Below are 16,207 nucleotides of genomic sequence, written 5' to 3'. Positions count from 1 at the left end.
TACAGTATTAAGGTGAAAGTGCCCAGTCAAAGTCTTCCCCCACAGTCTTCTTAGCTCAGTGTTTTGCAGCTGCTTTCCTGCTTTGCCTGACATTGGCTTTGACTTTGTGTTTGTAGCGTATTTAAGTTTCCACCTCCGTGACCAGCAGCCCTGCATATGCCCAAGGATCCATCTCTCTTCAGTGCTTTTTACAAAGACAGGATTTGACCCGTGTGTGGAGGGATCTTTGCTCCACAATTGACAGTTTTCTCAGCATCAGTGTCCAGCCCTGCGGCCCTGAGGGGCAGAATTCTGCTGAACAAATGCAGTAGAATCCACGGCCGCCAGCGCTCAGACGCCGACGGGGCTTTGATCACCTTCGGCTGGCGCACATCAGGCTGGCGTTAGGGCTTTAAACCAACAACCCACTGGACGGTGTAACACGGCGCTCGGTGAGACAGGCGCTGCTGGCTGCTAACTGTTTAAAAGCACGGAATGTTATTAAGTGATGCAGATACAGCGTCCGCGCATGAATGGGAAAAGAGAAATACTGTTCATTTCAGAGCGTGGGGCTGTTGTTGCTGGGCATTAGCTGTGGCATCTGAAGAATGCTGATAACACTGGCTGTCTCTTTTATTTTTTTCTCCTCCTCTCCTTTTGACTCATCTCCTCCTTCATTCTCTGCCTCCATCCTACTTTTTTCCTGCCGCTGAATGGAGGATACTTTGATGTAGCCCTGGCTATAATTTATGACATTGTATTTACTGTTAAATAAATCAGGAAAATAGATTCAACTTACGATTTTAATATTACTTATGAATTACAGGATTTTAAGTGTAAAAAAATCTTTGTGGACATTATAGTTAAGCTCTCCTTGATGTTTTTGTGATTTATCTTTTTGTTTCACTAGTGTGTGTCTGATTATTGTACTTTCAAAATACACTAATCACTTTATCTTTCCTTTATGTCTGCAGGTAAAGAGGAACATTTCAGACTTGACCAACATCCCAGTCCGGCATCAACAGTGGGAGGGATGGCCCGCATCAGCGTCTGATGATTCTGTAAGAAGCACACAGTAACACCACCCAAAAATTAAGATTTGTTACCCAGACTTACTAAAACAGTTTTGCAGGAAACATTTCAACATCCATCTTCATCCATCTTTCTGTGCACTATAAATGCTACCTTTATGTTACCCTCATAGATTTTTGCATCCAAGACAGCCTTTTTAAAGATAATTAAGTAATGACACTGAGTTGGCTTAAAAAGGAGCCTATGACACATGGCAGTTAGTAGTTAAAAGAATTTACACAAATGTGAAAAATAACCTTTAATGTAAGAGTGCAAATTGCACAATTTACAGACCAGTGGTCTCCTTGGCTAAAAGTGATGGGGGAGGTGTGGAGCCAGGTATGCTTGGGAAACTTATGTGTTTTAACAATTGATTTTGTAAGTAGCTTTCTGGAGAATTGCTGGGGAATTGCAGCTGCCAAGGTCAGGGTTATGGTTTTTATATTATTTCTGGTGTGTATGTTGCTTATTTTCTGTTTTTTAGATTTTTTTTTTTTGATTTTTTTTTGTAGCCAATGGTTTTGTAAACACACTGTTTCTGGATGGTTCTGTACCAAAGATAGCAGTGATACATTGATGAGGGGGGTGGAGAGCAGTGTAGGAGGGTAGGGATGAAGATGTGCATGAGAAGGCATGTGTGTTCCAATATGGGTGTGGATAAAAGTAGGGTTGAAGTTAGCATGCACCAGGGGAGAGGGACAAGGACGTATAAAAAATCTATATAAACTAGAAGTTTTCAAGAATTAAAAATGGTCAAAAGGTGTGTTTAACTTGGCCCAAAAAACATAAACTAAGAAAAAAGTCAAGCCCTAATTAAAACCCATGGTTCACCGATTATTGATTTACATTATTTTAATACTAACAGTGGAAACTGTTCCACACCCTGTAATCCATGGCGAAACCATCTGTCAGAAGCATCAGAGTAAGATGTTGAAGCTAATTAAGATGTCAAAGACGGTTCCCGTCCTGTGTCCTCTATCTGTGGACATTAAAGCTCACATCATTGAGTCCCGCTGACCTCTCCCGTCCCAGGGTCGCTCTTCCCAGCCATTCACCCTGCACACAGTCAAGCTGATCAGAAGCGGCCCTCATACAGAACCTTGAGGAACCTCTGACCCCTTTTGTCTCACCCCTTCTTTGACAGCCCATGTGTTCCCATGCTAATTGTATGGGATGGTTTATCATGCTACATTGAGGAGCTGTTGTACACACATTCTTGTGTTAACCCCTGGCTAACGTTTTCCTTTTAGATCTCCGTGATTGTTGTTTGCTTTGGAGTATTGAGTGTTGACTTTGTTTCTGTTTTTTCCCCCCCAAGTGTTATCATATGTATCCTCTGACATAACTGGCTCCACTGTAGCAACTAAATATTCAATTCATTTGTAGTAGAGCATATTTGTGATTAATAAGGAAAACCTGTTTTCTCTACACAGTGTTTCGGTGGACACAGTATATTCCATACGTCAGCCATTATTCATGTTTCGAAAACTCAAAGTGAACAATGACGGCACCTGTTTTTGTGGCTCAAAATAAAGCTTTTTTGAGATTAACAGTGAAAGCAAATACATTACGCCATTAATGTGCCTAAAAGGGCAAAGGACAAAAGGTTGTGCATCCTTTCACCACAGGAGACTGTTTGCCTTATTTTGTTCCATTACAGCTCAGAGCAGGCAATTGTAAAGCCGGTAACCACCAAACAAACCATACTGCTACAATGCAGATTCATCGTTGTTGGCATTATCTTTGTAGGCATCCAGCTATGTGATCAGTAAACAGCCTGGGATCGCAACGGAAATACAAATCTTCTCAAATCTGAAAGCACATTGTGGGCATGTGGCACGATGGCTGACCTCGGTGTTGTGCACATGTATCATGGCACCAAATGACTGACGTTTGCAACCACAACATTTAGCTGGTGCTTTATGAATTTTGTGTTCACATGAGGAAGAGAGCTGACCACAGACATCCAGACCAAAGCTGTGTTGAGGATGTTGGTGTGTCCAGCTGCAGCAAATTTAACTAGGGATTTGTGGTGTGAAAACAGATGAGAATGGGAACAATACTGCAGTTTGTTTATGGTGATTAATTTTTTTATTTTTTTTTTGTGAATTTTGGAATTCACTTTTTTTGTATATTTTTAAGTGGTTTAAACCACCAAAAAAAACAGCAATGCACTTAAGTTTGTGAATTTCATCACCAAGCAAACCCTACCAATTTCAATGTAATGCTAAGTAAGGATAAAGTAAAACGAATAAATTTTTTTTACCATTCCATATTTGTGATCTGCGTCCTGGTTATCAGTGAACATCACCTCGGCCCCCAAGGTAGCTGGATATGATCGCCAGGGATCATGAATAGATTGCAGCTCATTGTGGCATTATAGGCCCGGTTGGCATCTGGCTAACACACATCTGCAGTGTCTGTGTTTCCTGGATGAGGAGATATTAAAAAGCAGAGACAGAAGTGTAATAATGGCCTCTGCTCTAGCCACAGCCCTCTTATTGAAACGTCTGAAGGTATTAACAGAGAAAGCCCAAGGCTTGGCTGGCCTAGCAGGCGGGTAGGGAGCCAGTGTTAGTGTCTAGCTCATTAGCCCAGTCTCATCTCCCGGGGTTTGGGCCAATAAACATGGCAGCCAGAGGCCCCAGATTACGTTTAGCTTCGCACACTAGCCCGCTTTCAGAGGAATTGATTACTACTTAACTGTGCTTTGCCTTTAAGTGTATGATAGTACTGTGTCTGCCTGCCTGCATCTGTTTGTGTTTAGGGGCATCTATTGGCAGAAATGGCATATAATCTTAATGACTGTTTTTGTAAGTGTATTGTCACCTGAAACTGTTGTGTTTTCATTACATTAGAATGAGCTGTTTATCTACATATGGAGCAGGTCCTCTCCCATGGAGTCTGCCATGTTGCTTTACAGTAGCCCATAATGGGCAAACCAAACTCTGGCTCTGTTCTCCTACATGCTTGGCACATGGGGAAGTTTCAGTTCTGCAGCCTCACTGCTAGATACCACTAAATCCTACACTATAGACCTTTAAGATGAGTTAAGAAACTTTATCGTCATTATACTGCTCTGCAATACAACAACACAGCAAAATAACAATGGCACTTCCTGATATTTTGTGTTTTACTCAAATTTGTGTTTTTCCAAATGAGCATGTCTTATAGTACACACTAGGGCCAGGTATTGAAAGTCAGTAATTTTTGAGCTGAACTGTACCTGCAGGATCAAAATTTACAAAAAGGTCACACTGAAAATAGCCATTGAATGTTTTGTGAATTTGTCTCAGTAATGTTTAAGTCATACATTTACTGATTTTTATCAGTTTTTAATAATGTACAATATTTTATTTACATAAAGTTCATGACATTAAACATTGATTAAATATTTAAGAATTTGCTAGTTTTAGATTTTAATAGAAAAATCAAGTTATTTTGCAGAAAGTGTGTGTGTTAGAAATTTTTTTAGATATAGAAGTGTTGTTTTGGAATTTTTACTGAAACTGTGGTATTGTATTGGTAACAGTATCTGAACATGTTTTAAATCAGTGGTCGCGGTCCAACAGTGGGTTGTGGGTCCTTCTGAATGGATCGCAAGTTATTTGCAAAGCTCAAGTCTTTATTTTGAAGTGCCATTTCCTGCTGTAGAGTGAGTGACTAATGGACAGCTACTTGACACAGACAGCAAACTAACTTGACGACACGGCCAAACGCATGACACTGAATTTATTATTTAATGGTGTGGACCTTAACTAATGACTAAGGAGAAATCTGGACCAGTTGGGATCCACTGTTTTAAATGATAACTAGGACTAACTGACAATACCAATGTAGTTGCCTCGTGCACAGATGCTGTAGCAGTAGCAGTAATGCCTTGTAGTTCACTTCTCAGACAGGTTGTTTGCTGCATCATACAGTCAAAGCAAAGTTGTAAAAAATAATTTTGCCGGCACAAGAAGCACAAATGTTTTCTTACCATCTAATTGATCTATTGTTCAGAGTATCTATTTCAACTGTCAGTTGTTGTGTTCTGAGAAAGACATTTGAGTGGTGGCATTGTTTGTTTATGTATTGTTGGAGCATAGGAAATTATTTTGTTAGAAAGAAATTCTCACCTTTCAGGGAAACCAGTAGTTACGTGTTACGTCACCCTCCCTGATACTGTCCACTACTCAGTGTGTTTCATTGTTTATTGTGCTCTGAATTATTCAGGGCCTTATGGAGAGTTGAAATTGGATCGGGCTGGATAATTCTCAAATAGCACTGGACAACAGATCAGTTCATTCGGTGCACTGTGTTATTGTATGTCATGTTAGACCAAGGAAGTTGAATATAAAAGGAAATGGCACAATGTGTAGTTGAAGCAGTAGCAAGGTGAGGTGATGCTCATTTTGAACAGGCAGGTGGTGTTGACCTGGGTCAGCTACTGGTTGAAGTACTTGTCAGGATTTATGTAGAGTATATAAATCACAACGGTGTGAAAAATTGTAGTATTGTATTATAATTTCAGTTTTCCTCGTGGTATTGAAAATGGTATTGAATATGGATACTTATCATGGTATTGCATCGAAATTCCAGTATCATTATATGACTAGGATCATGTGGAGAGGCACATTGTCAGTCTTTTTTGTGTTTGTTTGTTTTAAGCATTACTTTAAATTGTCATCGGCTTTACAGCGTGACAACAATGCTGGTAGTTCTTGAGAAGTCCTCCATCAGAAAAAAACTTGTTGGACTTTGCTGTAGTCAAAACTTGATGGAATTCAGGAGATTAAAACAAATACTCCAGCATTATTTGCGAATATCATGATCTGGCTCTGCCTCCAAATTCCCCCTGATTCTCGGGGCTTTGGCAAAGCTCTGTCTGAACATTGCTGACGACGATGACAGAGGTTTTGGCAACAGTTGATCTGAGAGGCTAACAGGACATTAACTTCCTGTGCTGTTGGAAATACGCTGATTGAGCCTCTTTTCCCTGCTTCCCCCGTCTCCTTCTCTCCTATTCCTTCGCCTAAACAATACAGCGTGGAGAGTTTCCAGACAGGCCTCATCTCATTGGAGCTGTTTTGATTGGCAGTCTTTCCTCCACACCTGTTGGAGTGATTGACAGCCGGTGGGACATCCTTATTACATCGCCTCATCTCTCCCAACCCCCCACCACCACCCACCCTTCCTTCTAGCCAGTAATTGCTGACATTTATGCAGTGTTTCATGGTGTTTGCTAATGTATTAATGCTGCGGAGCCTCGGAGGTGCCTTGCCTTGTAGGCCAGCACCTCCCTCCAGTTCCCAGCTGGCATTAATGGAATCCTCCTCTACCTGATAGGGGCCTATTAAACTGAGGATTTATTGAAGGGGGGCCTGGTGGTTTCCGTAGCAACAGGGCTCAGCAGTAAGCTCAGACAGGGCCCCCCTCCCTTGTGCGATTGGCTGCCTTCAGGTGACATTCAGCACCAAGTTAGTCTCATTTTCTATCTCCTCCGACTGTTTTTATGCGTTCTGTGAAGCTCACATTTCACAGAAATGGTTGCGTCTATAAAGTATCCCACTGATCCAGCGGCCATTTATTTATGCCTACCTTAGCCTCTAGCTCTGTATTTGCATTTGTTTGCGTATGTGCGTACATTACACACACTGCGCAGGACCCCAGATACTAATCAGGAGGGGCATACCTTCAGCGAGACTCAAAGGAGCCTGAAACAAGGAAACCAACAGGTGTTAAAGGGTGGGGTGCACCTGGCCTGTTGTCTTTTTTTTTTTTTTTTTTTTTTCCTGCCTTTTCCCTGTTATATATTAATTTTTCTCATTTTCTCCATACTTGCTCCTCTGTCCATTTCCTTTCCCTCTACTGCCTTCTCTTTCCCACTTTTGTCACTCGTCCTTCCCCTCGCTCCATCAAAGAGAAAGTGGAGTAAGATGGTACTGTGGTTGTGGTTGCCGTCAGTGCAGCTGTCAGCAGTAATTATCTCACACTCACAGCCAGACACCTAATCCAAACACTGCCTACACTAGAAAAGAAAAAATGAAACACAGAAAGAATGAAGGGAGAGAAAGAAGGGTAGAGAAGGGAAGAAAGGGTTGAAGGGAAGAGGGAAAGGAGGGAGGGGGTAAGGGAGAGAAAATTCTTTCCCTGTATCGGCCCCTGAATGCTTCGAGCCTCAATGCAAGTGTTAATTAAAAGAATCCAAAAAAGAGGAGCCAGTTCCTTTGTGTGGAGATGTGGGAGAGGGTCATTTGGGGGGGTTAACCTCACCCCCCCACACCCCCCGTGCCCTGCGGCGCTTCAGCCTTGTTTCCGCGTTTCACCACTGAGCCGCCAAGCTGCACTTGTGTACCTCAACATCAGGAGAAGCCATCGGGTCAAAGCGAGGAAGAGGATTGAGAGGCGCTCAACTCATTTTTTTTTTCCCTTTTCACCTCCCCTCCTTGCATCCATGTCAGCCCAAACCCTCCAGGCTGTCTTTGACAGGGGAAGTGATCAACTTTATTTATACACTTATTAGGCCCTCAGACGAAAGCCTCTCATTGTGAGTAGTGGGGGTAAAGGGTTTATGGGGGATCCTCTCGGCAGCCGCTGTTAAGATTCTCATGTTTGATTGCCACTCGATTGGGGAATAGGCAGAATAGACTTGGGGCCATGCCTTCACATCCTTAAGGCTCAGACCCTGTATGTCTTTGTCCAACTCAATACATACAAATCTCTCTCAGAGCTAATTCTGCCCTCAGGCCCGAGACCCATCATTCCTCAAATGGCCACAGCTTTTCTTTAAGTCACTGTTGTTTTTTTCTTTAGTTCCCCAAAAAGTATTGCTAGCTTACTTTACTTCTACTGTTGGAGGAATGATGTTTTTGTTCCATTACTTTGTAAAGTTCTGTGGTAAAATATGAATAACACAGTGATCTAATAAACAGGACCAGACTAAATCAGTTAGAGTTAAGTTACGTGAGCAAAGACGAGGCAATTCAGTTAAGTGTTCTCCGTAGGTGTTCCAGGGATACTCAGCTGTCCTTGCTGTGACATTTACACATTTCTAATTGTCAAGAGTACACTCGCTACTAATTGGTAATACACAAGAAACACAATCTGGTTCTTCTATTATTCATGAGTACACCTTTGTCACTGTCTCCGTGGTGACTGACTGTTTGAGGTCTCGTAGTAAAGGTTTAAATTCACTGAGAAAGAAAAGGCTTATTTTTTAATATATATATTTGTTAAGTGTTTCACTGTTGGCCTGTCCCTTTAGCAGTGATGTCATTCTTTGTTTGTGTAGTTTCAACATTGCATGGCAGTCTAGCCACTGCTTTTTTTGAGCAGTTTTCTTTGCTTAAGACAACATGGAGGAGGAACACTCATCGGGATATTATTCATTCTCAGACTGTCAGGGGAGATACTGCGTTTCTCATATCTTCGCCTTGGTTACTGAGCTGGTGGGAATTTAAGACACAGTGGTTGATATTGTAATCAGTATCGTCAACTTTTTTCTTAAGCTGCAATAAATTGTAAAATGGTTGTTCCTCTCCTGGGGATCAGTGAAATAGCGTTCATTATCTTAGTTTAGGAAAAAATCTTTAAACAATTGATAGAACTTTAATGTGTCAGTGTCAATAATGTGAAATTGGCCATTCAGTCTATCTTTTTATTATACTTTGCTTATTTTTGCTGCTTGCGTATTATATTGCTTTGTGTGTCATCTTATCTTATCCTATCTTATCTTATATTGGCAGAAATTCAATGATTCAGTTATTTTAAGGGAATTTAATATGTAAAGTATGTTTTCTGTAAAAATAAAAATCATTGTGTTTTCATTACCTTAGAATGAGCTGTTTACGTAAAGGTAAAGGTAAAGTAAGGTAAAGTTCCACTGAAATTTGTTCTCCGCATTTGACCCATCCCCTGAGGGAGCGGTGAGCAGCAGCGGTGCCGCGCTCGGGAATCATGTGGTGATCTAACCCCCCAATTCCAACCCTTGATGCTGAGTGCCAAGCAGGGAGGCAATGGGTCCCATTTTTATAGTCTTTGGTATGACCCAGCTGGGGATCGAACCCACGACCTCCCAGTCTCACGGCGGACACTCTACCACAAGGCCACTGAGCTGGTAGCTCACCGAACACCGAACGGGTCCTCTTTCACAGAGTTCGCAATTGTTACAGTAGCCCACAACAGATGATCCAAACACTTGCTCTTAATAGGGCCTTTCACCTTTTTATGTCGATAAAACTGTAGTTTTCCTACATGCTTGGCACACAGGAGAAGTTTTCCTGTCGACGAAACAAAAATTTTGATTAAGACTAGTCGACTAGTCTAAAAAAAGAAAACACAGTCAAACTTTAGCACACAACATATTTCCTTAACCTTTACCTTCAACATAGTTAAGTGGAAGCGTATCTTGCGAGGTCATTGTTGTGATGAGCTGCGTTATCTTCTCAGACTGGGCGGGATCACAGCCTCTCCGGGTAAATGATGTCAGATTGGGCTGTGTGTGGCTATCACCGCTAGCAGCAGGAGCCGTCGTTTGGTGCAGGTTAATATCCACATGCTTGAGTTGAATGTGGTTGCGTATTGCTCCAGTCGAGTTACTATATGCCAGTTTTTCTCTGACACAGCCTACATGCTGCCTTGTTTTCACTGTCTAGATCAAAGTACTGCCAAACCGCGCTGGTTTTGCGAGAGGACATCTCTCCAATTTTCACTAGCATTACCGTGGGGAGGGGGACTGCTGTCTGACGGCTCTGTAGCCCCCACTAGTGGTGGGCGGCTGCATGACAGTTAAGCGGCCTTGTAAAGAATAAAACACTAATTGGTTTAACCAACTGATATTTCTGGTGCTGACTAGCGAGGGGCCAGATGTTTAATTGTTTTGACGACAAATCGCGTGAATCGCTAGATGCTACTAAATGCTATCAGACCTTTAGGAAACTATTTGTAGATACAAAAACCAGTCAGGAATGGCTGTTTTTTGTTAACCCAGTGAATGTAACAGCTGACAAATCAAGGGGCTTCATCATATTAATGCAAGTTAATTAGTTTAGTTTAGTAAGTTAGTTTATTTAACTGGAGCCATACACAACACAAATGTTAAGCCAGAGCTAGCTATATAGCTAATTTGCATCTCCAAGGAAATATTAAAAGACAAACACTATATCACACACAAAACATGTTACAAAATATATATAATATAGTCTCAGTTAGTTCCATATCGAAGTTTTGATCAGTGATCACGTGATTGGTTTGTAGTGGTGTAACAATACATCTGTCTGGATTGATGTGTCAGGCAGATAATGGTAAGCAGCCAAGAAAGACACTCAGGATATTTACTGATGATGTCTTACACTGATTTCATGCCCTTGAATTAATCAAATCAAAATCATAGTGTGGCCAACTTTGTGATATCAGCAAAGATCGTATTGTTGTCCAAAGAATTGCACAATAACTTGGGATTTACAGCCCTACTAGTTTGTCTTGAGCCATGTGTTCTCTGACTGAAAGCGCTGATTGATTTTTTAACATTGGGGGATAGATACCGTGATATAAACATAACAGCCAAAATCTCTGACAGTTGACAAATGTATGTTATTGTGTGATACAGCATATAGTGTAATATTTCTTAACACAAGCTGCACCTAGTCATGCATGTAGCTCCACCACGACTGTCCAAATGTTTCTTCAGCAAATGTTTTGGCTGCAGCAAACTCACTGTCTAGCAGTGAAAAGATGAGGTAGTGTGAAAAGACAGAATATAATAGACAGTCTGGCAGTTTGTTAGATATGTAAGTTGTTATCAGTGCCAGGTATATAGATGGACTCACAAGTAAGTCCATGTTGCTGACAAGGTCTAGTGGTTACACTGTTCTCTTCTGCTATACAAGCTGAGGCCAGCATGAGGAACCACGCTATTTTAGGAGAAACTCCCTGCGGCCTGTGTAGCCCTTTTCAGACTCAATTGGCGTTGCATGTAATCGTCTCCTGATTCAACCATGTCCAGCTGCTCTTTGTGCGTCTTAGCACCTGACAATGGAGCAGATCACAGGACCTCAGCAGGGGACGAGCAGCTTCTCTGCCTCTTATCACACCCAGTCCGCCTGCCCTGCCTCAGCCCTGTTGTTTAGAAGTTCACTCTCCCAGAAAAGTATTTTGCATCTGGGCTTTCTGCTCTGCTCTTAACAAACAGCACATCAGTGAATATATTGTTGCATTATTTTGACAAGTATCAGCACATTCAGGTAATAAGTCACGGTTTGATTGTTACCAGTCGTGCTCTCAGTGGTTACTGTTCACAGAAATAAACAAATGTGTCTTCATGTTGTGAAAATGTTTTTAGTTTGTTTAAAGTTGGTCCCACACTGTTACATGATGGGAATCAATCTAAAATCTGACACACCTTTTTTTTTTCTTAAAAAAGTGAGTATCTCTAGTTTCACACCCACATCCTGCAACTGCCTAGCCTGTACTGTTGACGTCCCTCGGGGTGTAAGCCAGGAGACACCAGCTGTAATGAGTCCCTGCTGAACGCTGACATTTAAAGTCCTGGCTTTGAATTTGGGAGCTCATTAGTCAGGTGTTCTCTTACTACAAACCACCATCACACCATCAACGGCTACTGCAGGTGTACAGAAACCTCATCAAGCTTCTACCCTGATTAGAAAGATGAGCAAGATTGTGTTTGAAAGCCACTGAGTATCTCATGATATGGGCTTTGCTTCTACAGCCTGGGGACACCTAGTCTTAAATAGGCAAACCAAAGTATTTGACAAGATACTGCGATGCACAACTTCAGAGTCAGGTGTCAGGTTTGTTGATTATAGTTCAGTTTTTGGTCAGGAGTAGAATCAGTCACTCCCCCTAATAAACAGATAGGATTCAATTAAATTTGATGGTCACTTGAAAGATCTCACACAACTGCTTGGCCTTGCTTGTTAGACTAGGTTTAATCACTCTTTCATTATGTTCCCTGTTTTTAGATGACGCTAGCTGTCTCTGGGATCAGCTATCCTTGCCATCACCTCAGTGTTTGTCGAAGGTCCTCACCAGTCAATTCCCAGGAACCCACAGAAGAGGTATGAACACACTGGGTGTTGTGTATACATACTAACCAATGAAATGCTTTTGTTGAAGAAGGTTTTGTTACTTCATCCCCCAAATAACCATTTTGTTTATCAGTTACTCACCATGTTATGGTGAATTCATGAAGAAAACTTTTCTCTCATATGCCTCTGGTGAACGAAGAATCCAAAAATTGAGAAAATTGTTCATCAATTGAAGTCATAGGGGTCTGCGTTTAACAACAGCAAAACTATATCAAAACATCCATTTACAAACTCTCACACAGCTCATGCAGTATAATACAAGTCTCATTTATCCAGTTATAGGCCTAGTACATCTGTGAAACTTATTTCTGCCCCTTTAAAGCCAGACCCCATTCACAAAAACTATAATTTTACCTCACCGAACACAGGAGCTGCTGGTCCACCACTGCCTCGATAACTTAGTTTGTTTGTATTACTGTGCAACTTTGGTGTTTTAAAGGGTTAGTTTCAATTTACTTAAGTCACACAGTAACACAAACAAGCTAACTGATCGAGGCAGTCGTAGACCAGCAGCTTCTGTGTTCAGTGAGGTAAAATTACTGTTTTTTTCAATGGAGTCTGGCTGTGAAGACTGTCTGATTGGGAAGTACTGTGCATACGACTGGATAAATGAGACTTGGAATATACTGTACGAGTTGTGTGAGAGTTTGTAAACGGATATTTTGATACTACCATATGACTTCAATTCATCAAGAATTTTCGTAGTTTCCTGATTCTTCGTTCAGTTTTCTTCCATTAATTCAATGTATCACAGGGTGAGTAATTCATATACAGTATATGGTCACTTTGGGGATGAAGTATTCCTTCTGTAACTTCCATTGAAAAAGTCTGGAAACTAATGAATTGCTTGTGTTTGCAGTGTGCAGATGTCCATATGGTCAGTGACAGTGAGGGGGATGATTTTGAGGATGCGTCAGAGTTTGGTGTGGACGATTCAGAGATGTTTGGAATGGGTGCCTCTACCTGTCGGAAATCACCTATGAGTAAGTACAGTGGAGCAGCTTAATAATGTCAGATTAGAGGTTTTAATTTTAGCTCCAGGTGTTAAATGCCAGTGACAGTCATCCCTAAACTTGACCATATAATGATTTTTGTCCCCCCACAGTGCCAGAGAATAGTGAGAACGAAGCTGATGCCTTACTGCACTTTACTGCCGAATTTTCTTCAAGGTGAGCTAACGTCCGGTGCTTCTTGTATTAATCCAAAGGGCTGTGGAATCAAAGACAGCTGGCACGTTGCAATGTGTTTATCAACTGTTTGTTTGTTCTGTGTGTCCTTCAGGTATGGAGAGACCCACCCAATGTTCTTCATCGGGTCTTTGGAGGCAGCATCTCAAGAGGCCTTCTATGGCAAAGCCAGAGATGTAAGTCAGCTTATTAACTGTTCAGTGCCTCATAGGAAGGTTTCTAATTTATAGAGATACTGTAATGGGTAACAAAACACTTTTAATTTTAACTGTGTACGATATGAGGTCCTGATGTTACCATGTTGGCTTGTCCTTAACACTGATGTCATCCCTGCCTGGTGTAGAGACCAGTAACTGCCTTTTTTGAGCAGTTTTCTTTGCTTAAGACAACACAGAGGAGAAACACAGACTGAGCAGGATATTATTCATTCTCTTTCTGTCAAGGGAGATACTGCGTTTCTCATATCTTCTCCTTCATTATTGAGCTGGTGGGAATTTAAGACACAGTGGTCAGTATTACAACCAGTTTCAGTATATGCCTGGTCTACTCTTTTCCAGGCTGCTGTAAAGTGTAAAATGGATCTTCCTGTCCTGAGTACCATTATATCAGTTGAAGCTCAGTCAAAGCTCTATGTAAACACACACACACACACACACACACACAATGTTAAGTTGGAATATAATATAAAAGAAAGTGGGGTACCTTCTCTGGGATTTTGGTTCTTATCAGTACACACCAGTCATTGTGTGTTGCTGACAAGATCTGGTGGTGGTTACATGATTGCCTCCAGCAATAGAAGATGAAACCATGAGGAATCCCCACAGAGATATGAGCAGCAGGGGACTGAAAGTAGCACTGTTTTTAAAAAAAAAAAAAAAAAAAAAAAACGGGCTGCATTGGTGTGGTATGTTGCTACAGGTACCAGTGAGAAAATAATTTTTGCTTAATCAAGTCCAGCTTGAAAAACACATCTATGAGTTTATTTTAGTTTAGTTTATTTGATTAATAAGAGGACAGTGTGCAATCATTTACAAGAAATGAAAACATGGTCGCACCAGATTTATCAAAACTCTATTTCTACCTTTAGTCCTACTAATAATAAGTAGGTGCAATAAATAAAAATTAAAGTCAATGTGCAATTTACCTACAGTAAATCCATGTGCCTGACGTAATAGAAGCAGTATGTACACACTTCACAATACCAAATACAATATAAAAAACACAGTAGCTACCTTGTAAAGTGACCAGGATTACTGGTGCAGGTGCCTTACATAATAACTGCATGGTATAGAATACAGTATGAAATGTACAATAATTAACAAGTCAAGTCATATCAGATGCCAGAACACTGCACTGTAGTATGAGGCAGAATTCTGCAGCTATGAAGGATGTATCCTCCATCTCAGTTACTGGTTAAAGGTATGCTATGCAGGAATTATCTGCCACTGCTTGTAAACAGCATCGCCAGCTAAAGTAAAAGTGAAAGCCATCCTCAGCTTTGTCCACTCGGTGTTGTGCTTGCTATTTTTGCATTTTTCTGTGCTGTGTCCGCTTATTTTGTAGCTCCCTCTTGGACATAGGCTGCTTATGGTCTAGTACCTGGTGGCTACCTTTTTGTAAAGTACAGACCTCACTTGTGTGCTGTGCTCAGGACTGTCCTGAACACAGCAGAGAAAATAGGAAGATACAGACAGAAGACAGAGTCACTCCGTCAGTGCTGATTGAGAGGGACTGCTTTTGTATGAGTCTTTACATTGTTATTTTAGGGAAATCCTACATAGTATATCTTTAACAATCCTGTTTGCACGTTGATACACTGTTCATGCAGCAGAGTATTCTTCCTGCAGTGTGTGCTTGCATGTTTAACTGACTGCTGAACTGCAGAATGTTCCTGGTTTTAGTTGATATTGGATCGTGGTAAACTTAAAGCCAGGTTAAATTATTTTATTCCAAACATCCTTCTTTGTTTTTTTTTTTTGCTGGAACCCTCCATGTTGGCACCCCTGTTGTCCCATGAGAGGCTGCATTTTTTGGAAACCAAAATTTTGTTGGTCTGAATGCAGCCTCATGTTTCGAAGCCAAAGATGCATAATGACGTACATGCAACAGGGAGTAGACAGACAATGTTAACACTGCCTCTTAACACAAGAGGAAAATAACTTAAGTTTGAGGGAATCAGTAATGATTTCAAACGCTACCTAAAATGCAGGACGTAGTGGGCGTACTGTCAATTGGCAGTGTTTATATTCTAATCATTGCATCAACAGAGCCCGAAGAGTCCAAATAATCTCCGCCAAACTTGCAAAAATAAATATATCGACTAATCTGACAGCATATGCCAATCACAAATGGAACTGACAAAGACAAACAAAATAAATGTAACCAGCAGGCAAATGATTGACATTAACTGTGAAAACTACCTCTTCTCAGGCAACCCTAAGTGACCTCTCTTCGTAGTATGTTGGCATCAATAGTTTATTTAATTGAAAATTGACCATACAGTGCTTACTGTTATTTGTCTGCCCCCTGTGTCACGCTGTGTGGTGAAGGCTTTATAGCCACATTGATATAATTTCATCAAACCCCTCATCAAATTTTCACCCTGACAGCTGAGGCTTTATTTTTAGCTGTCCACTTTCCCCGCTTATTTTTTTGGCTTTTGTCCTTTTAAGGATGCTTGTATCAACTGACAGCTTGTGTGGATTACAGCCTTATTAGACTGTGAGGACACAGCAAGATGTTAGGGGGGTTCAGATCACCAGGCTCACAGAGAGGGAGGGAGGGTGGAGGAGATGATAGCGGGGGCACGGAACAGAGAACGTGGTCTAAAAGGAGAGGAGGGTGCGTGGAGTGATAGTCGGAGGAAAAGACTGAGTGAGA

General features: G+C 41.3%; 1 protein-coding gene across 2 annotated transcripts in view; it reads left to right on the top strand.

The window, feature by feature from the left end:
- Nucleotides 1-16,207, top strand: part of faf1 (Fas (TNFRSF6) associated factor 1) — an 85,704-nt gene that overhangs the window by 29,713 nt on the left and 39,784 nt on the right. For both annotated transcript variants that reach the window (XM_033622827.2, XM_033622828.2), the window contains 5 exons: nucleotides 954-1,040; nucleotides 12,015-12,110; nucleotides 13,000-13,123; nucleotides 13,246-13,309; nucleotides 13,422-13,503. In XM_033622827.2, coding sequence (XP_033478718.1) covers nucleotides 954-1,040; nucleotides 12,015-12,110; nucleotides 13,000-13,123; nucleotides 13,246-13,309; nucleotides 13,422-13,503 — 453 coding nt within the window. The remainder of the gene's footprint in view (nucleotides 1-953; nucleotides 1,041-12,014; nucleotides 12,111-12,999; nucleotides 13,124-13,245; nucleotides 13,310-13,421; nucleotides 13,504-16,207) is intronic.

Source organism: Epinephelus lanceolatus, chromosome 6 (genome assembly GCF_041903045.1).
Source record: "Epinephelus lanceolatus isolate andai-2023 chromosome 6, ASM4190304v1, whole genome shotgun sequence".
Taxonomy (NCBI): domain Eukaryota; kingdom Metazoa; phylum Chordata; class Actinopteri; order Perciformes; family Serranidae; genus Epinephelus; species Epinephelus lanceolatus.
This window is presented reverse-complemented; position numbering and strand designations above follow the sequence as displayed.